Here is a 25166-nt window from a genome sequence, read left to right on the forward strand (position 1 = left end):
GACAGGAGTCTTTTTGGTTTCATTTGTGAATATTAAGAGTGTTGTAAATGAGCAGTGAATACACAGTGTCCTCTGTTGTTTCCTCCTACCTGTTGATTGTCCTTAAATCAATACATAAGAAGGGAGGGGGGAGTTGGGAAGGTCATCCTTGCATCTTGGATACTATAAAATTCCAGAGGAGCATCAGCTTTCACTGCACGACACGTAGTAGCTAAAATAGTATGCGCACTGTGAGCATGACTGCCATCATTTAAACTAAAATAAGTCTGTAAATGTAAAAACTGTACTTTATTATTCTAAATATCCAGAAGCGGCCTAGGAATCTAGGACAGCGTGTTTCTGAAGCTAGACCGGGTCATCATCAATCAGCTGCTGTGCTGCAGGACTGACCTGTATGCGCCAGCTGCACCACATCAGGAAATTAACAGGTGTTGAAATTTTGGCACCATATAATGCAGCGGGGTAAGTGTTTAAGCTGTTAGGCAACAACATGCCACCTGTATGTCTTCTGTATGCCTTTGATATTGATTGTACAAGTCACAGGATCTCCGCTGCATGGATGCAACACCATTCTTCTAAAAGATGGAGCATATGATTTATATAATTTCTATATTCAATTTCTTTGCTCTTTATTAGGCTTCCTAGAGCTCCCTCTGCCGGAGACTGTAGCCTCCTGGGCAGAGAGAGTTTGCGAGTTAGTTCCAAGCGCTTACTTTAATAAAAATGTTCTTTTTCTACTGAAACCTCAACTGTGCAGAAACGTTAAATGCTCGGCCTACATTCCCCAAACACTCCGTGTGGTGGGCTTCCTTTAAGTGTTAGGGGACTCTGCGCGCCCACGTCAAAGGATCGAACTGTGATTGAGCGCGCGATACTGGATGTAATGGTGCACGCACTTGTCCGTGTGCGCACGCGTTTATGCGATTGCGCTCTCACGTTCTTGAATTTGTCCCGCGGATGCCTGAGAGGGGAAGAGCTCCCCCAGTTTGCAAGCGCTGCAAAAGTGTTGCTGGCACGAGGCGATGCGCGCACCGAGTCTACAGAAGCGGACGTGGTGAGTGAAACAGATTTTTTTGAGGGCAAGGAGACGAAACTGCAAGCGATAAACAGGAACGACCTCAACACCCCTGATCATTAATCTGTATTTCCATTTTTTTATGAGCACAAGCTTCCAGAAAGCTAAGCGGGGGAGGTCGCGCGTGTGGGGTACGCCGTCTGCTTGTTAACCGTCATCAGGACGGTTCAGTCTGACCGGCCCGGGTGTCGAGTACCAACACTGCCGTGCGCTCCGATGATGGACCAGCATTGGTAATACGGTGAGGAAGACGAGCCGCCCCGGATGACAGCGAGTCCACCGTGGTTTGAGAAAATGGGTTGTTTTTACATTGTGGCGGGGAGGGCTTTGCTGTAACACCGGTGGATCATGGCAGGGGTACACGCTTCAGATGGGGTGTCGGGACATTTATTGGATCCTGCCGTCAGCACCCCGGCAGCTCAGGGCGCGACCAACGCTGCGGAGATCACCGGCGATGTGGCCGCGCTGCCTCCGACCGGTACCCGGACGTACTTGGAGGTGTCGGCCGCTGCTCAGGGGTACGGAGCGGAGGGAGTTTACACCAATGGACGGTACAGGGACCACGGCAGTCCACGGATCGGGAGTGGCAGCCGTGATAATTCAGCAGAGAGAAGTCAGGGAACTGGAAACACACCTTGCGGCATCATGAAGGTTGGTGATTAAAGCACTTACTGTCAGTGATCCTCAAGGTGACACAAGGAGAATTTGTGAAGTGGCAGTACTACAAGACTATGGGAAGACAGCATATACAAAATGCGTGTCTATAGACTTCCAGAGTTTCAGTAAGTGCCTCATAAAAATGAGAATTTGACAGCTTTCAGTTTAGCAGCTCCCCTCAGAACTTCAGTACTACGGGAAATTGCATAGCGAACAGAATAACCCCCCAAACTTCACTTAGGCTTCCACATCTTTATTTTGAACTTCAAGTGTGGATTTTCCGGCTTAGTGTCAAACTGACCGGGACACTTTTGACTTAAAGTTGGCTACAGTGCCGTAATCATCTTGAAAAACTAATATTAGGCTATTATAAGTCCAAATTACAAGAATATTACAGCTATCCCCAAGCGGGATATGTATTGGAATTTGTTACAAGACTAAGCAATGCAGAAGTGAAAGTAAGTAAAATAGATGGCGCATTGAATTTGGTGTCCTTTGAAACTTTTTTTCCCCCAATATAAATTCGGTGTGCTGTCCCGGGCAGGCGCATTTCTTCTTATAGCTCCTTCAGTAATGGATAGTGTCATTCTAATATTTTTAATGGCGCCCAGCCGTAATTAGTGCTCCCATTACTGGAGGTTAATTAACTTGTCTTCCACAAACCTGCAGTGCCAAAATGGCAAGTTTCCTCATGATATATATAATGTGACCCTACATGCTTTTAGTAGGCTACTGCATAATGTCTTGTCTTGTTGGAGTGTGTTAGCACGACAGGCTATCATGGGGTCTCTGATAGAGATAGAAGTCTTATGGGGGTGGGAGTTGCAGTCTGTCATATCAGACTCGGCTTGCATAGCAACTGACAACATGCTGGCAGGTTATTTGTTACCCCCATTATTGGATTTCCTGTGAATGTGAACCAACACAAAGCACTCTCCTTCAAACACACACATGGGCACACACATATGAACCTTCAGGTACAAAATCCACTGCAGAGTCCATTTATACTGCCAGTAAAATCCCAATAACGGAACTGATATTTGCTGCTTACGTTCCTATTATATATATATATATATATATATATATATATATATATATATATATATATATATATATATAAGAAAAAGAGCTCCTCAACCCTCAGGTTGTCATGTTTTTTTGTTGTTGTTGTTGATAACAAATGGCAAGGCCGAAACCCAGAATCCAATAGGTGTTTGCATAGCCTGAATGACATGAAATATCTGTGGCCAACACTTAGCAGCAGAGTGTAACTTAGCTGCATGTGATAAGACCTGTACTGATCCAGTATGCTGTCTCCTGAGAGATGTGTTGATGTTTCTCAGGCTCTGTTTTTGTTGGATGTGTATGTGCACTTGACTGCATCATGCATGTACTTGGTGAAATAAAGTGGAAGCTACGTGAGATAGAATTTTAAACTGAAAAGAAGGCCAAACAGATAAAATACAAGGAAACTGCACACTGGCTCTAGCTTGAATTCCCTTTTTTGTGTTTCGGTTGAACTTAATGTTTTATTTTAACAGACTGCAGTTTTTCATGTACTTTTTACTTGTTCAACATCCTTTCTTTCCTGGGGATGATGTTTAGGAAAGTCCCTTGCTCTATGAAGTTACTAATATACTGCAAATATTGTTACAGTTTCTTGTCTTGTTGTGTAGAAGAAGTTAAAGCAGCTGACATGTAGATATTCACAGAGACAGACATTCATATCTTGAAACTTGCGTGCATCCTAGTAGGGTTTAATTTCTCTGGTCCTTGCTAAAACGATGCACTGGACTAATAAGATAACAAAGTATACACCAGTCAAGCAGTGCATGGTGGAAAAATAGATGAACCATTCTGTAGAGCTGGTTTATGTATAGTTTCAGCACACCTGCTGCACTTGAGCAATTCATTGTGTGTGTGTGTGTGTTTAAGCCGAAGTCTAAAGGGTGAAGGTGTTGTGGGTCCACAGGAATCAGGAGGAAAACGAGTAGTTACAGTCTTGCATTGGGACATTAACTTGGCCCTCAGTATGCAAATCTTGGAAGGAAGGAGTTTGTATGTCTGTCCTCTTGTAATTTCCTCAGCAGGGTGACAGTTTCGTGGTGGAGAGACTGCAAAGTGGCTGGGGAGGTGGGTAGGTGGGGGTGTTTGTGATGCAGCCTTGTTATGTAATGCTGGACTGTGGACAGCTGCAAGGCTGGCTCCAGCCTGGCTGCAGGGTGGAGGGAACTGACAACTAGCACAACTAATGAAGCAGCAAACAGGATTTTACAAGGAATTTAAGGATGGCATTCTTTCATCTGAACAGAATATACAGTGCATTTAGCACATCTTTTCCTTCATCTTTAATTATTCTTTCTTTTTTTTTTTTCTTTTTTTTTACCTTGCAGGGAATAGTGCAGAGAAGGTGAAGCGTTTAGACCTGCACGTCAAAAAAGCAGTAATAGTTAGGTTATAATTTATCAGGACCCTCTTCAACAGAAAATAAAAATCAATAAAGATCACGCAGCTATCAGCCGTTCTTGCATAAGAACATCTCACCCTTTCACCTCTTTCCTCTTCAGCCATGAGAGGCAGGACATCACTTCACCCTCTCATTGATCTCATGTAATAGATTTGAGTCAAAAATGACTCCGTGTGCCCCTCCCCAGCTCCAGAATGCAATAGAATACCTTAAAAGAGACTGACCTTGTGGGGGGATTAATCCTTCGAGTAAAGTGAATGTCCTGGATGAAGATAGGGGCAGGTAATGCTTTCTAATGTTCAAGCAGTCTGAGATGAGATATTAAAGTCGTTTACATATTTGCATGCAATTCAAGTAAATGTGGTGCATTTAGTTTAAAGGTAGATGTTAAAAATGTGTTTCTGCTCATTAAAGGACAAAATATTCTCTGGGTTCAAACCAAGAAACACAAAATTGTAGTTTTGGCATGCTTGCCTCTTAGAGAGGAGCATTCTGATACGTGAAACAGGGTACAAAAAATATGGTCACTGAATTGCTCCTTTCAATCTCAAGGTCACGGCTCCCCACTTACTTACCATATAAATAGAAAGAGCAGTTTTGACTATCCCTGGCCTTGATAACAAGCACTGCACATCCTTCCCATGTTTCAACCAGATGACCCGCATGGTATCAGTGTTAAAGCTGACCAGGCAGATATCAGTGCATTTCATAACTCTCCAAGGTTGATGAGGAAGCAGTCCTATTTCACGCCACAGGGGTTCAGTGAGATTAATCGGGAATGGTCACCGGGACATTAATTGGTATTTTAATTTGAATGTTCTTGGAATTATTTCTGGAGGATTCTTGCAGTTTGATGATATGTTTCAGCAAATACTCACTTCACACATACTTACTTACTTCTACGAGAACAGAGTAACAGAGTTCTTTAAAGACACATTTTCAGGTTTGTATGCTAGTGTAATTCAAACTCGTTGGATAGAAACATAGCTCTAGGTGTTCTACCACTGCGTCAGGCTATTGTTTCACTAATGTGAGCTTTGTCTGATCCTCTCCAGGACTGAGGACAACTGTACAAGCCTGGACTTATAACACTGATTACACATAGAGGGATCATCTGAGATGATGAAAATGAGAATTGGAATAAGAGCCTGTTTATGCATCACTACTCCCATCACAGGCTTTACGAAGAATAGCAGCTTTCTCCAGAAACTTAATTTAAAGGAATGGAATTTGGGTAGAGATAACAAAAGTTTGGGTAAAAAATGTGTATCTGTTCAGGGATTTCAAAGAGCATAAGTAATTCCCATGTGTCCTGCAGCAGCAACTTGCACTAAATGCTTAGATATTTTTGGAAGGCAGAAATCTGCACTGCGTTGAAAAAGAAGCAGCAAAAGATGTGAAGTGGTGATTACAGACGTCTGGGGCTGCTGAATCATCTCTCGCTCCCTTGGCTGGTTTTCTAAAAGCAGCAATCTGCGAAATACAAACATCTCAGATAGGCTTTATTGTATATGAAACCACAGCTTAGCATCAAACAGGGAGCCAAGTCATAAACAGTTTTGTAAAGGTCACTCACCAACAAGAAACAAGAAGCTCAAGATTCCCCAAATGCATTCGTTGAACAAGAGTGATTTTAGAGTGTAGAATTATTTATGTTTTAAGCGTTTGACTTGTTAGTTTCAGGATATTTGATAGACATAGTAAAAGTCTTTTGTCACTTGAAGCCATCTTGCTTCATAGTTTAAAGTATGGAAAGGACAAGCAACGAGGGCAGCACCATGTTGCAGTGGTTAGCAATGTTGCCTCCCAGCAAGACAGTTCCTGGTTGCTGATCTTTTTGTATAGAGTTTGCATGTTCTTCCCGTGTCTGCATGGGTTTCTCTGACTTCCTCCTGCAGTCCGGAGACATGAATGTGAAGTCAGGTGGTGATTCTAAATTGGTTGTGGATGTGAGGTAGATAAAGAGCTTAAAGTGTAGAGCAGTCTAAAGCGCTTTAAATGCTGGTCCGTTCCATGTGGTCATTGGGAAAATTTGATAGATTTGAGCCATGTATAAGTGTTTATTGGAGGTTTTGAAGCTTGGTTTGAAATGCTTTCTAGAAACAGATTAAACTCATCCAGGTCATTATTTACTAATAGGCAACACAAGACTAGGCGAATTACTAAATTCAGTTCTGGCAAACATTTGAAGAATTTTAGTTCATGTTCTTTAAAAATTGTTAAAAGGTGACACATACCAAAAGAGTTTTGTACTTGTGGTCATCAGTCTCCCTTTTCTTGGAGCAAAGGTTCCTCCTAATCTCTTCTGCTGCATTATTCCCTTGAAGGATAATGACTTTAACTGTAACCCCAATTACCCATGTGTCACATTTCTCCCTACAACAAGAGCGATCAAATGAGAACAATTGATTTGATTGGACACTATCAGGTAGTGTTTGAGGTGATGTCTTATCTTGATGATCCTTAAGGGATATGCACAAGAGTGATGCCATCAGAGGAGAGCCTGGCTGCCCATGTGTATGTGGTCCTCATGACAGAGAAAAATCTCTGGGTGAAACAATCCGGGCAGGACATTGACTCGATCATGAGGTATATTGGAATCTTGTAGAATGATTTTGGCCCTTCAGCACTGCAGTTGTACGGTTGAATAATGTTCATATATGTCATTTGATGTTTCCCAGGTTCATCTGGTCTAGGTGATGACAGGTTTGATGGATAAATAGAATAATATGTCTTGGAGGACTGCTTCATCTCCATCTGGCTTTGCTTTTATACGTTTTTACTGCCTCCATGCGTCTTCCTTGCATCACATATTTTTCTTCTGTCAATATGCAGTAAGATAGAAAGCGAATTAGCAGTACATTTCCAAGAATACTTTGTTTGAATGATGAAATTTTTTTGCAATCCTTAAAACAGTTCAGTGTTTTGAACCATGAACATATGGGATGTATACTGATATGATTTTTTTTTTTTAACACTAATTGGATAATTAATTTTGTACATAGGTTAGCTTCTTGATTGACTCCCTTACTGATTCCCACTCAGATTCCTGTGTGAAAAAAACATACCTGTTTTTGACACAGGTTTTTGGTATCCGCACAACGGTAGAAACAGAGGCAAAAATCCTCAAAGCAAAAGCTTCACTGTCAGTACAAATGCGCTACTCTCATAAGTCTTATTTTACTGTTTTCCAATGTGCAACTGTCAGAAAATCATGCCAGTATTGATAAAAGAAACAAAGGATTCTGAGGTTTACAATTCTTTTGGATGGGACCGTTTCAACTGGAACCAGTCAAGCTGTTGTGGCTGGTAATGAATAATGCAGTAACAACGACAGAGTACTTATGGATAGGAATATGAAATCCCTACAGTATGGTGATCAGGATCACATGTTACCATAATCACACATGCACATGGGTGCACACACACACACAGGCACACACACACACAGATTCTCAACCATTCAACCATGCCTGGTAATCGAAAAGAGCATCAGTAGGTAAGGAGGTAAGGGTAGAGCAAATATGTATTAAAACCTGCTTTTTCACTGACTCAGTCGTTTTTAGGTTTGGTCTGCAAGATGGAGCGCTCTGTCTTCACGTTTGCATCATTTATTCATCTATTTCTGCTCCTGCTCCCCAGGGTGGGCTGGTAGGCTTATCTCTGTGACTGAAATTTGAACATGGGGAGAAACTGAACAGCAGAGGGAACGGTGGTGAAGGATGATTGAGTATGTATGCATAAATTGTGTGGTAATTTTCCATCAAATTGGCAACAATACACAGTGACAGTGGTGCTTATAAATGAGCTTTGTTATAAAATGCTATACAGATGGAAATTTCTAACAGTTATATGTGACAGAAGACTGAACCTTCAGCATCAGCTTCCTGTGAGAACGCAATAAGATGAGAGAAAGCTAATATTATAAGATAAGACCAGAGATTTGCAGGAGGAAGGAAGTGATTCAAGATCTGACCATCTGACCTTCTGAATGGATTTGCATGAAGGCATACCAGAGCTAGTATTACATCACATCATAGATATTATTAAAGCTTAAAGTCTTCATTACAAGAAATAAAATTCTCCTACAGGGAAAAAAAAAAAAAAATGGCTCAATGAATGCTGTACTGCTGCACTTTTGTGGTCATAATTTACTACAGAATAGCTATGATTATGCAAGGTTGAATTATGCCATTCAGGCTTACACAGTAACACAGGTAAATTGGCGTATTCTTCACAAAAATGAGATTCTGATTGATTGTTGTACACAAATATGAAATCAGAAAGAAAATTTAGATATCTATCCATTCATTTGCTTCCTCTTATCCAGTTTGGGATCACATGGGGCCTGGATCCTAGCTGTCATATGGCGTGAGGCAGGGTACACCCTGGATGAGTCGCTGATCTGTCGCAGAGCTAACAAATCGAGACAGACAACCGTTCACGCTCGCGTTCACGCCCGTGGCAATTTAGAATCACCCATTAGCCTAACCCCATGCATCTCTTTGGACAGTGGGAGGAGAACATGCAAACGCCACGCAGAAAGGCCCCAGACTGGATTCGAACTCAGGACCTTCTTGCTGTGAGGCTACGGGACTAACCACTGTATTACCGTGCTGCCCCTCTTTATTTATTTATTTACTTATTTATTTTTATTCATGTTGACTTCCATGAATAACGAACCAGGCAGCACTTGAGCTGATTGCTGTTAAATGATATGGTATTACTTGCTTACAGTTTCCATTTAACTTTAGGGTTCTCAAAAAAAAGTCCACGATGCTTCATTTCTGTACTCAAGCCTGTCTCATCAGACTTCAGTGACGCTTTGTTGCAGCGCTGTCCTGCGTCTCCAAGTGGTTCAAGGTTCTACTTAAAGCTGTGAACCCTGATTGGTTTCAGGAGACCTGTAGCGTTATCATGCTGTCTGGTTTCTGTATTTCTTTCTTCTTGTCAGTGTGGATGCTGGTGAACTCGAATTCTGTGTACCTGTTTTGCTCGATTTCTATTTATTTATTTATTTTAAAGTTTGTTTTTCCTGCTTCAAGGTTTTCGCCATGTCGAGACCTAGCCAACCACAAACCTCAGGATATTTATAGTTTTTATAATCATGGGCTTGATCTTATGGTAATCCATGCTGAACGCTGAGTTAACAGCAGAGCAGCTTGCTTTGTTTTCACGTCTCTGTAGATAGCTGCGTGGTGCAATTACTGTATTTCATCATTTGTTTTCAACTTTCAGTCGAATAACTTTGGGGATCCCCCGACCTTTGAGCTATTGTCATGATCAGTTAAAAATGTAATTAGTTTTATTAAACATATATTCTCAGGCTTCAGCCTTTACATTTCATCTTGTGCTTATTGGCAAAGTGCAGCATGCTAACTTAAGATAATGAGTATGGAGTACAATAAAACTAATTGTGTGAAAATCATTGTGTGCGCAATACCAAGCTGCCTTCAGCTTTTGTAGCGCTCTCAATACGCTGCTGGTTTTTTTTTTTTTTAATCTAAACGGTGGCACTCAATGCATTGCAAAAGTGTTATGCAAATTGCACAAAGCATTATGCAAAACTCATACTGAAAGTAAGACACAGCAATATTTGGGGTGCTAAAAACTTGTGTGATCTGATTCCTATCTACTAACTGTGTAACCGCTGTACTCACTTTAATGAAATTAACTTCTGTAACTCTGTCAGTGACACATTTAAGCTTTTGGGCTTTGTGGTCAGTGATTGAAGTAGCACAGCACTGCTTATAAACAGCATTGGCTAGAATATAAAGGCCAGCTGAGCTATGCGTTATGGTTTCTTACATGGTGGCTGATGATAGCCACTAGTACAGAGAGTTTGCCAAGGATTCACAGATGGTCCCATTTTTCTTTTCTCTGGCACAGATTACAGAGGAACTGTGAATTTTGGGCTTTAACTATAAGAGCTGAATGGTCATATCAGTTGAAGGAGATTTGACCTTGAATTTAATTGTCTAGTGTGATTCAATTATTGACCCTTTCTGACAATTTGTGTTAGTATCTCGCTGTCTCAGTTCATCCAGGAAGCATTTAGTGTCTGCCCATTCAATCTTAAAGTGCATCACCTACACAAGCTGAACATTAGCTGGAACCAGATTTACTTAAAAACCTCTCACACTAGACTTTACCTCTCAGTAAGTTTGCACCTATGCTCCTTAGACCATATGCCTGATTTATTTTAAAGATGTTAAAGTGGCTATGTCTTTTGCTGGTGTCCTCAGTGATGCTGCCTACGACCTAGTATGTACAGTATTGCCACAGGGTGTCTTTCTGCAGGTTACAGTGCAAGCGCAGACATGTGACTCAAACATTCCACTGATGTTCTGAACACACACACACACACACACACACACACACACACACACACACACACACACACACACACACACACACACACACGAGGCTTTAGAACATTACTCTTTTGCTTTCCCTAACTGTTTTTTTGTGTTTTCAGCTCTCGCTATCTGTTCTTTACATGGTCTATGCATTATACGTCTGCATACTGTTATATATGTGTGTACTATGTTTGTACTGGTAGTACTGACAAAGTTTGGGATTGGAGGACTAGGTTCAGGGGTATCATGCAATCCCAGCTTTCTATTTGCACTGGACTTCTGGTCTGTCTGCCCAAAGCTGCTGAATATACTGTGCATTGGTTTGTATATTTATATTTTCTCTAAAAAGTACACAGTTTGTGTGTGCAAAGGGAACAGATAGGGCTTTGCTGTGACTTTGGAGTAAAGGATTATATGCGTGTTCTTTTCATTGCGTGTGTAGGGTTCCTGAGAGAGATAGATCCGGACTTTACAGTGTGAAACATGATACTATGCAGTGAGCTCTTCCTGGAGCTGGGAAAATAATGGAGGGAGAGGGAGGAAGGAGAAGAGGCACAAGCTGAAAGCAAATGAGGGCGAGCTCATTAATGTCTGTTTTTTCCTGAAATGAAAACATAGAATTCATATTTAACAGCACAATTTGTAGAAAAAAGGGGGTTGTCCCAGGGGTTGCTGTTCTTTCTGTTAAGCAGTCCCGACGTAGTGAAGGCTCATTCATCGTGATGTATAGATATTTGTGTTTTAATACTCACTCAAAGGGTTCTTGGATCAGTGTAGAATACACCACCAGATAGTGCTTCAGCATGGACATTATCCAGCAACCAACCTGCATGTTGACCTGATGGATAACATATGCAGTGATGGCTTGCTGTAGGGACCAGGCCTCTAGTCATTGCTTGATGACACTAGAAAGAGTGTGTCAGGAAGCAAAAGTTTGACAGGTGAGCAGTGGTCTGTGCTCAGGCTAAAAGTAATCCCCTAGCCAGCCATCTTGTCTTCTAGCCCGTCTTCCTGCTCTCCGAGAGCTTTAGCTGTCGTTGCTTTAACGGCTCACTGCCTGCCTGATCTTCAGCGTGATTGACAAGAGGTCTGAATCATAGACTGCTTAAAAGAAAATCAGCTTCTTACTTAGATCTTACTTTTCTAATGTTGGACTGAGGAAATACTGGTTGCTATTATGACTGTATCTTGTCTTGAGGTCCAAAATGATACTGGCACTGGTTAGCAACTAAATTCATGTCTCTACAGCATAATGCATAGAGGTTTTTAAAGTCATCACTGTTTAAATGCTTATAATATATTAGTGAACTCTGCTAACTGTTGTTTTCTGGAATTACTGAATGTGAAAGAAAAAAAAAGAAGACAGAAATATGGATAGGTTCTAAACCACAACCTGCCTGTGTGTCTTAAACCATATTATTGATGCATGCTGTGACAGTTGACACTAGCTAAATGCTGAAGTAGGGGGAATATTATCTCCACCACCTTGTGTTTATTTCTGCTTCTTTGACTGCTGCAAACACCTTTTCCTATTGCAGTAAGAGGAGCGATTAGTCAGGAAATGGGTGATAAAAGTCAGAGAACGGAGACAAAACGTGCGGTGAAGATGCCTGGAATTCCTGTGGTTCACCCAAACCGTTTTCTAAACCTTTCTTCTATTTAACAAGTTGAATAAATACAGTACGATGGATGTCCAGTCTTCAAAAGTAGTCACCGGTGGTGTTTATGCCAGTACAGACTAAAAAAAAAAAAATCAATCCACTTTCATAAACTTCAAACATGCCAAAGTAATACACTGCAGACACTGTGATAGTTCCATGTTTCTGGCTTCTTGGTTGTGACTGGAGTGATACATTTGTATGCAGGGAATGTTTGAAAACTATGCTGGGTGGTCTGTTCATGGACATTCTGACCTCTGATATTCCTAAAAAAAGATTATGCATGAGCTTGTTGTTTGAAAATGACTTCTGGAAAATTAACAATGAACAGTTTGCTGTTGGTCTTGACAACTGAAATGTTGCCGTTTGGCAGGCAGGCCGGCAGACTGTCAGAAAGACAACTAGAAAGTATTGACGTGCTGGATTGCCTTGAACGCATTCACAAGAAAGTTTATCGGAATAAGTCCTCCTTACAACTGCAGTAGCATACTTTAAATGCAAATGAATCAATCTGAAAACCAACAAATATATGCAATCTAATTAAAGGAGGGAAAAATGTTTAATTACCATAATGGCCCTTTAATAAGTTCCTACTACCAAGGTTGCCTTTTTCTGTGGTTACCTTGTTAATGCTATTGCATAATGTCAGATTCCAATTAGCCTAAACAGAGCAGGCCAGTCAGAGTAAGTGAGTCCAAATTCTCAGCACAGTGTGACCTAGATGTCAACAGCCTTGACAAGTTGTGAGAAAGGAGCACTTGTTGTCATGGGTCTTTTTTTTTCTTCTTCTTCAAATTCAGGCAATTTAAAGAAAAAGGAAAAAAAATTAAACTGTCTGGAATCCAGTTTTATTTGTATGCTTGTGTGTGTGTCTGTCTCCATATGACTGCACTCAAAGAGTGGATGCACAGACATGAGTGAGTGCAACTTTGAGTGTGTGATTGTGTAAAAAGGTCAGACACTCATGCAACATGGAAACAGGTTTAGTAATCAGAAAGAATTAAGGTCAGTGTGTAGCTCTGATTGCTACTGGGTTGCAGGTGTTGAGAGGTGTGGGTAGCACACAGCACGGGCCAAAAAGGATCTCAATTACACAAATTTAATGTCTTTCTTTAAACAGATTTAAAGTATCCACATCCAACTGAGCTTGATTTAATGTGACCACACATCTAAACTTTGCAAGAAGAATAAGACGCTTTATGGGAATTAACTGAAAACAGGGGCTACAGCAATCAATATCAATTTTCACAATCAAGTGTTCCATTGATTACACTGAGGGTCAATCATGTTAATCAATAGGAACATGAGAGTAAATAATCTTTGCATTAAGTTGTTGATTAGTGACTTTTTGCTTTTTTGAAGTGGTGGAAGAAGCTCTGAGATCCTTTAATACTGATGTATGCATTATATTTGAAATTATTACACTGTTAGAACAGGAAAAAAAAAACATGTTCAAGCAGTATTTTGCGCTTAAAGATTTTTTTTTTTTTTTTTTTAATAATTAAGTGATATAGTTACTGGGCATTTATATATTGGGCCCAGTCAATTTAAGTTCCTTTTTTTTTTTTTTTTTTGAGTAATAGGGTAGAGAGAATGAATCTCTCATTCTATTTCCTATTTAGTTACAGAATAACAGGGTAAACACAATAAAAGCAGGTAATAAAATATCCTACATGGTGTTGAAATTGATCACTGAGACAAATTTCTGATATTATGCGGACTCATTTAAAAGCCAGTGAATTTTTTTGGATGGTACTCTTATCTCAAAAGCTGATTATTTCAGAAAAATATAGCAATTTAAGACATTAGAGTCAGGCAGAGATGAGAGGAAAACCATTTCTCAGGAGCTGAATGAAAGAAGACTGAGAATATTGTCAATCTCACACTGATGTTAATTTGAGCTTGGCTTGGAGAAATAGGCTGGACAAAAATAAGAGATTTGATGTGAAATTTTCCTTTTCTTCTGGATGTTCTGAATGTCAAATGGCCTGCGTTGAACAAGAAGTGTGGGAATAGCATACCGATCAATGTTCAGACATCTCTGGTGAATGCTTCTCAACAAAGGGGAGGAGATGAAAGAGCAAAGATGGGAGTATGAACAGGCAGATGAACAAAGGACTAGACCAAAGCAGAAGGCACTGTGTGTTCTACAGCTATAGGCCATTAGCACCTTCAGTTGGCAGCAAACCTGAACAGCGAGGACTGCAGTCTTCTCCCAACAGCCCAGTCACGAAGCGGGAGGATGCAGAGAGAGGCAGAGAAGTGAAACACAGATGAACGGAGAGAGTGGAGATATGAGGCCATACATTTTGCATGTTCATGCTTCAGTGAAGTCACAAGGGTGTTCCTCCTCCTTCTGCCTCTCTGTCCTCATTTAACCTGAGTATAATGTGGGCGTCATCTGTAAATTCATGAGAAGAACTAAAAAACAAATGCTACTTGAGTAGGGACTTAGCTCTGTTCATTGTTTAGGTTTGGAAGTTTACTCAGTTTCCAGAGTTTTTCATCCTTGTTGTGCTTGTTATGGATTTTTGCATTGACCTGAAAGAATGGCTTGCCTTTTGTTAAAGTCTGCCTCCTGTATTTGCATTTGACCCTCATCCTGCTAAATGTGACATAATTACATTAATTGCTAATTAATCTATAAGTTATTTTCTATAAAGACAAGTAGTTATAGAAAATATTCACATGAATGCATTTGTTTGTTAACAGCATAAGTTCATTTTAAATATAACATTGAATGAGGTAGAACGTTGGAGGTTAAACCTGTGGTACACCTGATGAAAGTATTGCAAGATTTTTATATTTGCAGTAGAGGTGGGTGATGTAGCCTCAAACTTTTATCACGCTATTTCAAGAAACTTTGTAATGACATTTGTGATGATAAAGGAAAATAAATACTGAGCAATGTTTTATCTGTGATTGCAGCTTGTAGGCAGCAGCATTTATTTGTACAAAGAAAATGAAGGGTATTTTCCATCCTTCTTTTCTGATGAGCTACTGTCATTGATGAATGACCGCATAATTCAGAGTGAATCTATTGCCACAAGGTGCTAGCAGCAGTAGCATTATAGTGCACTAGCAGTGACACAGCATTAGGGCTGTGTCATGTCATATTGTCCACGTTAATAGTGGTATAAATTTTTGGTGTTGTGTGTCAACCTATGATGATGATTTAATAAAAAGAGAGTTACTTAACAACCTCCAGCAAAGCACAATTACTAATAATTATGCAAGAAGACTGTTTCTGCTAAAGGTGGAAACAACAAACTGGTTTCACCATTTCACCACCACCGAGTACAATCAGGTTACGGAGGAGATCCTCAACCAAGCATGGCTGGAGCACTCATCAGGGGTGCCCAAACTCCCGGCCCACGGACCGCTTCCGGGCCCCACCCCTACTTCCATTTCGCTTAACCCTCTTAATTGGAGGGGAAGGCGAAATGTCAAAAAAGTAACTTAAAGGGCCAAATCATGTTATTTTTGGCATCAATTCGCGTGCCGGAAGTGGCCCGCGGGCCGAGTTTGGGCAAGATTAGTTGCACTCCATATGACAGCAAGGTCACACGGTGGGTGGAAATTACTGATGTAGTTACATGGTGGAAAAGCAGGGCTTTAAACACCTGGTTAAAAGGCTCAACCCAAGATACAACATTCCACTTTTTCCAATTTCATTTTTTTTCATGTGAAAGTATTGTGCAGCTCTTGTAAAGTTACAAGGTAGAGATACTTTTTTTTTTTGTTAATCTAAAGAAATTATTTTATGCTTTTACTTTAAAACTTCCAGGAAAAACAATTCCTGGGATACCACTGTATATTATGCTGTTTCACTACTGTCAGTTTAATGCTGCTGCTGGGACCTTGTGGCAATAGATTCATACTTTGAATTAGGCAGTCTGTCATCAGTGACAGTAACTCATTGAAAAAAGATGGAAAATGCCCTCAAAAATATTATTATTGCAAATTTAATTGAAATACTGTGGGCGATACAGCCTGAAATAATTTTGAGGCTGTTATCGCCTACTCGTCAACGGCATAAGTCAAATGCTATCACCAAAGTAGCCTAGATAGTGTTTCCCCTAGAAAGTTTAAGTAAAAGTATAGCATAACTTCTTTAGTTTAACAATAACTAACATAACTTAACCTCGCAACTATTCAGGAGCCACCACAATATTGTCACATCATAAAATAGAAACAAAATAATGCAACACTGTATCTTGAGTTTGCATCGGTAATTTACATCCAGCGTTTCCTTTTTCTGTCATATGCAGTGCAACTAGGTAGTGCTTCAGTGATGCTCAGTTGAATCATCTGTTTGCTTTTGGGTCACACATCACCAGCTGCTAGTATCTCCTCCTCACATGACTCCATAGCCAGGTTTTAATCGAGACTGTGTTTTTGCCTCTAGTGGTAAAACAACTTTGCTATTTCCACCATTAGCAGGAACCTTTCTTGCATATTTTGCAAAGTATTTTGCTTTGTTGGAGGTTGATGAAGTAGCTCCCTTTTTAAATACTAAATCATCATCAAGAGGCCGACGTGCTGCTATCTGATACGTTTGGGCTTGCGTTGTTGTTGTGCGCTAGGGAACGTAAACTCATGGTGTTGTTATATTACTGATAACAAGATGATTAATTTAATTATCTCTTAAAAATGTATGTCAATATTATCATGGAAGGTATATGGCAAAGCCCTAATTTGCTGTACTATTAATGTTGAGTCTGGCAACATTTAAGGGAAAAAAAATCCAAAACATTGTACTAAATAGAGCCAGACCGATATAAGACTGATATTTAGGCCGATATTTTTTTTTCTTTCAGGCAAGTGAAACAAACAGAAAATTTGCTATGTGTAGTTATTTATTACTAAGTGAATATGACAATGCAGGTTAAAAATAATCTATATTGTCTCAACAAGTTGTCGAATACTCATTTACGCTTTGCCTGACTCTGTTCGAATCAGCTGGTTGTTGTGTTCCTGGTGTTCCAAGCGTGAGCTGCCAACAGGGAAGTTGAGTGTCTTGCAGTAGACGAACCACGGAACACTCAATATTCATAACACGACTGAAGGGTGTTTCTCCTGTCTCTTCTTTTACTTTTAAAATTTTTAATATTTTGCTAAATAGCTAATATTGGCCAGTAAGACTGGCCAGCAGATATATCAGTTGGGTTCCAGTATTATGTGCGTTTCCATTATGCATTAGCATTTCCTAATGCAGTTCCCTACTCCTCCAGCTTCACATTAAAAGTATTTGAAGGGCAAAACACGAGTTGACTGTAATATTGAAGCACAGTCATAAGTCATGGAATTCCTCTTTTAATAGAAATAATCTTTCATCAAAATAGTTGTGCAGTACAGTTTGTTCCTCACAGGACAACAGAGCTTTAAATCATTAAGTGACTCATTAAGGAAATTATAGGCAGAGAACCTGGACAAAGTAAACAAACTATGCCATGACTTCCTATGGAAGAAGATCTCTAAATCATTTCCCAAGATTTCATTATTGAGAGAGTAGATGCTCCACTTCATGTTTACTTGACAACACCTATTTATTCTATTTTATCTTTATTCTACAGTGTGTCTCAAGTAAATTTTGAGTTCTGAGAAACATTCGAGGAAACTTTTGAATGAGTTAAACAGAGCAGATGCATTGAGAGTCTGTCTGTAATCCAGTTCCCCCCACACACACACACACACACACACACGCCACTTACACATCAGACTCTAGAGACCAATAGACTCAGTGTGTGTGCATCTGAGCTGCCTCAAAAGACTCATACAACCCACACAATAGCACCACAATCGAGCTCCCTGCTATCACAGTCAGAGCGGCGTGAGGGGAGGTAAAGCGTACAGATGAAAGAATTAGAAAAGGAGGTCTGGCCATAAGTGCAACAGAAGGAAAAAAAAAACTGCATTATTTAGAAGTACTGCAGCAAAAGAAAATGTTATTTTTATGTTGGAAATATGAAAAAATCAAGCAAGTTCAGGGGGTGGGAGAGAGAAATGCTGGAAGTAGAGGGTAGATGGAGAATGATGGTGAAAGTTGGAAATAGTTGTTTTCAAGACAGAGAGGTATTCAGTTAGATGGTGGTGGAGTTTATAAAACGGTGATGCGTTGGCAAAGGCCAACCTGCATATCCAGGCCAACATCCGCTCACAAGCCTGTGCATATTGTGGCCACACATACGTGTGCGCTGCTTGCTAATGTTATTAAATGCTTTCCACACAGAAGTTTGCCCTTGTAGGTGTACGTGCTGCTGCTCCCTGTTCTGCTGCTCAGCCCCTCCCCCCTCTGTCTAAACTAAAAGAGAAATAGAGAAGGAGAAGAAAGAAGATCACATTTCCTAGAGTCAATGCTGCATAGGTGATATAGAAATCTATGAGCCAGCTATCAGTAATAAGCATCTACCAGCGCAGCCTGCACCAAGCACACCCACAGCCTCCTCTCCCTGCATCAAGTATCGATTTCTGACGGACAGGACTCGTGATTGCCAACATAGATGTGCCGTTGTGTTCGTCTGTCCTGACTTGCGTGATACCTGTTATGTATGTAAGGGCATTTGCATGCTTGTGTTGTCAAGGTAATTACTGCATCTTTTATTGATGGAGCTGTTGACTGAGAATAAATTGAAACAGAGGCTCACACAGTGGAAATGTGTTATTGACTGGGGCTATAAAGTAAAGTATATCCCAAAGAGGTGAATTGCCATGCACGCCTAAGGGGCCCTGGCTTTCAGCAAAATAAAAGGGCTGTCGTGACACTGTGTGAATTATATTCTGCTTTAATGGGGTGCACTTCATATTGAATGTTTGATAATAGGCACATTTGTATGGAAAAACAAATATCTATGCACCCTATGCATTAGTGTGTTTACGTATATATGGCATGGCAGGCATTAGCCATTGATCCATTCATCCATTTTCTTCCACTTATCCAATTCAGGGTGTTGGAGGTAGGTAGGAGTCTAGGGTGAGAGGCGGGGTACACCCTGGACAGGTTGCCAGTCTGTTGTATATGGTCATATAGAATTGCCAGTTAGCCTAATGTTCACGTCTCTGGACTGTGGCAGGAACATGGAACATGTTTAATAATCATCATTTTGCATGTTTCCTATGTACTGGATTTGGGCAATGGTCATTTTAAAGTTTAAACTCTGAAGGCATCCATTGCTAGTGGAAAGTATAGTGTATTGTATATTATTTTGATAGTGTTCTGATTAAAAACAAAAACAGTTGTGCTTCAGAAACTGTAATGAGGAATTGCTATTTATTTTATTGTTTTTATTTTTATGTAACGTGTATGTGTGAATGTGTGAAAGTGGCCTGTAAGCCACACAACACATGAAGGTCAGAGTTATTCAATAGTCTAGCCTGCTTTTGAGAGATGCACTGCTTGCATATCAATGAGCAATATTCTCCTTCAGTCTCCTGCGTGTCTCAACATTTCTTCATGTTTGCAAGATGCTTAATGGAGGAGACACCTAATTTCATGCCTCTGGTCAAGCATCCATTGTGTGTCCCATAATTTTTTTTCCCCTCAAATTTGATCTTTTTTTCTTTTCATTCCATGAAGGGAGCCTGGCAGTGCCACTGAGTCATTTAACCAGTGATTTTCCACTTAGTCATCCATCAGAATTCTTTCTGCTGATTAAAACGCATCAATCAGGCTGTAGATTTGTGATGTCTGTGGGAGTTAAAAAAAAAAAAATCCCATGATGGTATGGGTAAACTTTATGAAGCCTTCAGCAGCACATATGAGCAAGGCAGCTCTTATATTCTTACAATTGGAAGAAGCAAAAAATGCAGTGGTGATATAAGCCACTATTTTCACTAAAGGTGAGAGTGACAGAGGAATGTACAGTAATACAATCATGATACTGCAAGACAATTTTGTACTGAAGAGGAAAAAAATACAGCTAAAAAGGCAAAAGCAGAAACTATGTATTTATTTATTTATGAGAGTCATCATTATTACAGTTTTTTAATAATGTTATTACATAACTATAGTTTGAATACTCTGTTTAAGTTCATTTAAAAGTCAAAAATCTGTAGTGGCTTTTAAAAATTACAAATGGAAGAGTCTGAGGTTTAAATGTGAACAGCTCAAACTGTCGCACCGCCCTGATCACCTTTAAATCGTCATGTGAGCTTTTATAGTTATGTCAAGAATCACAGCTTCGTCTGGTTTAAGAGCATGACGGAAAGTGAAAGAGGATGTATAGCTGCCAAATGTTTTCTCTTCGCTTTAAAAAAGCAGAAGCCAAAAGTTGAGCAATCAGCTGGAAAAAGTGTCAACTTGGCTGTATTTGTGTGTGTTTTTGAGAGAGGGAGAGACAATTAGAAACCAAGACATCTGTGAGGTAATTCCTCATAAAAGTTTGTCTGTCTGTGTCTGGCTTTGCTTTGGAGACATCATGGATGTTTGATTTGTGTGTGTGTGTGTGTGTGTGTGTGGGGGGGGGGGGGGGGGGGGGGGGTGTTACTGCTGCTGCTTGAAAAGAGCCTTTAAAAGACAGCTGATACTGAATTGAAAGGACAGTGACCAGTGAAAATTTGCATGCCTCGAGGCAACTGATGTGATATTTTGCAGGCTTGGGTCAGACTAGTGATTTGCATGCTTGCATCATGCTGACTCAGCACCCAGAGGGAGGGGAAACGGAGACAGAGGGAGATGCACTCATGGCAGCTCCTTGCTGCCATTGAACTCTTCTAAATACAGCTCTGCATGATTTCCTCCCCACCCCCCACCCCTGTATTTTTACTGATAAAAGATGCGTGGTGTGAAGTCTTTGTGTGCAAACTGAAATGAATCTTGACAAACTGAGACAGTACTGTGATTGAATCTGTTTTTTTGTTTTTTTTCTTTTGGTAACTCTGCTTCAAAATAGAGCTCTACAGTACCTATGTCCCATTTGTGCTTTCTGCCCTTAGCCACTCGGCTGGAAAACGCATAAGCAAACACCCACAGCTTCACCTACCTACTCTAACCCTTCAGTCAACCTATGTATTGATTCTTCTCTGGATTTTCACACAGTTTCAACAGAAATAAAACAGGATGACTCATTTTTCGGTGTCCATTGTTTTCCTCCTCGTGGACTGGCAGCGTACGCTGAGATTGGTGTCCTTCAGGACGCCTCTGCATAGCTCGTGAACCTGATACACAAAGCTTAGTGAGCGGTGCAGAGCAGCTCCCGTTGTCTTCTCTTACTTGAGGTGAGTTGGGCTCCAGCCGCAGCTACATTGCTTTCCTGGCTGATGCTCATGGCCCAGAACTGCTGTAGCCTGTAGAATCAGACAGGTGACAGTTTAGAGCGGATCCTTTGGCTTCTAAACACGGCATACATTTTACATCTGTCAGTAGTATTTCTGTGTTCTTACCTGCTCTGTATTTTGAATATATGCAATAAGCGGCATATGTGATTATGGTAAACTGTGAAGACTTCATAACAAATTGAGGAGTATCTCTTCTTTTGGCAATCATATTATTGGCTGTATGTTTATCTATTTCCTCTTCCTGTCCTTTAGTGTCAGATCATAGTGGTTCCTTCGTCTGGTGAACATTGATTTGTTGAACTTCTTTGAGTGTAAATTAACACATGAAAGTCATCACTGAGTTGCTAGGCAACCTAGACACCATATTAACCTCATTGTACATTTGTCTACATTTCAAATGAGTAAATTATAGGAAAAAAGCTGTATAAACAAACATGACACTGTATATGCAGTATAGTACATAGTATTAGGGCTGCAACGATTCATCGATTAACTCGATTAAATCGATTCTAAAAATTTATCGACACAAATTTACTGTGTCGATGCTTCGTTTAAACTCTGCAGCGCTCAGCTGTCTCGGTGTAAGCGGCGCTCCTCACTAGCATTAGCAGCATTAGTGCTGACGTTTTTTTGTGGGTTTATTGGGGGCTGGCAAACCAACATAGAACTGCATTACCGCCACCTACTGGACTGGAGTGTGAATCACTCACGTATACACAAGCACACATTCTAAAAAGCTCTCCGTCGCTGCGATGGATTTCATTTAACACAGAGTGGATCATCACTAGAGTTGCCACCTGTCTCGTAAAATACAGAACCCCGTATGTTACGGGACTCCGTGGAATACGGCTCCGTAACATGCCGTGTTCCGTACTTTACGGGACGGATGGCAACTGTCGCTGACATGCATTTCCACGCCTCCACTGCTCTCTGTGTGTCTGTGTGTGTTGTGCTCGCTGAGAATTTCAGCTGCTATTTTTGTCTTTACTTCAGCTGTAGCTACCAGAACTGGTTTGCTAGCGAGCGCGGGCCATTAGCACTAGCGATGGTTCGGTACCGGAAGGCCCGCCCCCAGGACCGAGGGGCTCCTTCAAAATATTTTTTATACTTTAATCCCTTATTAGTGACTAAATATAGACCTGCAGTAGAAACGTATTTTCGAGAATGCTTGTGAATACAAAGCATTACACCATTACTCACACATGCGCTATGGCTCCCGCAGCTACTAGTTTTTCAAAACACTCATAGCAGGCAGCGGTTTTAACTGCGCAAGCGCAAAGAGGCGAAGCTGTGACGGTGAGCTCAAGTAGTGAAAAAGGAAACGTTTTTCCAGCGTCCAAAACAGCAGCTTTTTCTTTTAGTAACAATCATTAAATCTGTGAAACAGCTGGAGGTCCTTCATCAAGCACCTGATCAGCAAGTGTTAAGGTGAAGAAAAGAGAACTTTGTAGCTGCTCCATTCACCGCTGTTTGTTCACATGGCGAGAAACTGCATTACGGAAGTTAAAATATGCAGATAAACTGTTAATAAAAAAAAGTATTTCTTATCCGATTATTCGATTAATCGCTGGAATAATCGATAGAATACTCGATTACTAAAATAATCGTTTTATGCAGCCCTACATAGTATACAGTACATAATAACTTATTATTACTATTATAACTTAGGGTTGCCAGTTTATTATGTGGTAATATTTAGTCTACCTTCATTTATATGCATCTACATATAAATTGATGCAGGCACAGCTATTCAGCAAAGTAAACACATTTCCAATAAATGTTGAATACATGGAGTTGACCTTTTGAAGCTTTTACTGGCAGTAAATGTGAAAGAACTATATGACAATTTCAGTAATCAGTGAAAGAGCAACGTAACCTCCACACCGGAAGCACAGCAATTAATAAAATATAGACATACAGCATCGTCCAAAGCCTGCAAAGAAACTGACATCAGATTATGCCCAGAAAGCTGATACGATTGCTAGTTTGGTTTGCTGTAAATTGATTACTAACGTGTTACATAACAGCATTAATATTTTTGCATTAATTTAATAAGGTGTGCCGCATAAGCTGTACTTTGTGTGTGGATTTTATGTAGTACTGTAGTCAAATATTTATTACAATTTGGGGAAAATTACATTAATATGATTTTTCTTTTCTTTTTTAATGTGTTCATAATTGTATCTCAAAGAGAGTTAGTGGATTAGTCTCTACAGTGCTGCTCTGTATTTTTTGTTTTCCTGCCTTGGCAGAAAAGACATCAGTTTGGCTTGCAAGTGTTTTTAATTAATGAATCTTTTGGCCCAAGTGTGACAACACTGTTTTTTGATTAGTCGCTCTTTTAATGTCTCCTCTGCTCTAAAGGGAAGGGTAAATGTTTTTAAAATGCATCACAGTTATGTAAAATATAAGTTGCAGCAAAGTGGCTGTTCCCTTTCCAAACTGCATTTCCCCTTCACAATAAAACCAAATACTAAACAGTTTCATTTTTTTACACTATGAAATTTGTTAAAGTGAGTTTGACTTAACAAAGGGTTTGTCTTACCATTTAAGATTAGATTGTCTTAATTTTTTTTTAGCAGTCCACTGTTTCTTACTGTGCATGCTTCAACTCATATCATGATTGCAAAACATGGATTCAAATGCTCTGTTGCATCAAGAATTCACCGTATTATCTCACTGCCTGTCACACACCCTGCATTATCATATTTCACCTTTTTCATTCATAGATTCTGGAATACTAACTCATGTCAGTATCCCCTCATTTATGTGTCTAGAATATGTTAAAAGCAAGATAACTTTCTGTGTTTGGTAAATCTGTTTTCATTTTACAGCTAATAATTCGCCTCTTATCTTTCACAGGAAAGCTTGTGAATAAAATAAAGAGCTGGATGCAGTTATGTAAGCTTCCCCGAAGAAAGGTCAACACTGATGAATTTCAGTTACTCGTACACTCTAAATTGACAGTTTGCATGTGATCTTGGTTCAAATGTAGTCAACTTTGGCAACTCTTCACACTTGTAGCTCATGAAAAAAAAATTCTGTGTTCGATGGACAGGATGCAGGGGGAGCTGGGTAGGGTGTAGGCACAGGGGCAGCATTTCTGAAATCAACAGATAAGAGTTTTGCAAGTACATGCTATAGTACTCTGGTGAAAAATATTGATGAAATGTACATATGCATTCATTGAAATTGAATCCATCCTTCATCTCCTTTTCTCAGTTCAGCTTCAACATAATATTTGCTCGCTGATGCCAATCTTCAGGATTATGCACCTGGCTGTTTCTTCTATCTGCCTAATGTTTGATCAGATTAGTTGCTGAGCATTTGTATTGTGTAGTGTATGCATGTGTGCAAGTGTCTTTGTGTGCTGTGTGTGACTGTCCTTCAGGTGCACTCATGGTGCAAAAAGAGGGCAAACAGATAAACAGGGACACAAGGAAAGGAAGGTTTTACACTTTGTCCGAGCATATCACCTTGTTGGACTGTTATAATTGTAATAAATCCCTCCTGCACGCTAAGCCTATACAGCGGGGTAGTGCAGAGTTGGCTGTTGTCCTTAATAAATGTAGTAAATCAGCCAGGATGCTCAAGGATGCAGCATGCTTAATCACAATAAGCTCTTTGTACAGGAAGTGACAGAGGAGCTTCCACTTGCACGGCCCAGTGATTGA

The 25166-nt window shown here is 40.2% G+C and overlaps 1 protein-coding gene across 1 annotated transcript in view; it reads left to right on the forward strand.

The window, feature by feature from the left end:
- The first annotated feature begins 973 nt into the window (after nucleotides 1–973).
- LOC115784560 (inactive phospholipase C-like protein 2) overlaps nucleotides 974–25166 on the forward strand; it is a 67114-nt gene continuing 42921 nt past the window's right edge. The window contains exons 1-2 of the mRNA XM_030735831.1: nucleotides 974–1054; nucleotides 1163–1726. Of these exons, the coding sequence (XP_030591691.1) occupies nucleotides 1424–1726 (303 nt within the window). The 5' untranslated portion in view covers nucleotides 974–1054; nucleotides 1163–1423. The remainder of the gene's footprint in view (nucleotides 1055–1162; nucleotides 1727–25166) is intronic.

The sequence above is a fragment of the Archocentrus centrarchus genome, chromosome 8, assembly GCF_007364275.1.
Source record: "Archocentrus centrarchus isolate MPI-CPG fArcCen1 chromosome 8, fArcCen1, whole genome shotgun sequence".
NCBI lineage: Eukaryota > Metazoa > Chordata > Actinopteri > Cichliformes > Cichlidae > Archocentrus > Archocentrus centrarchus.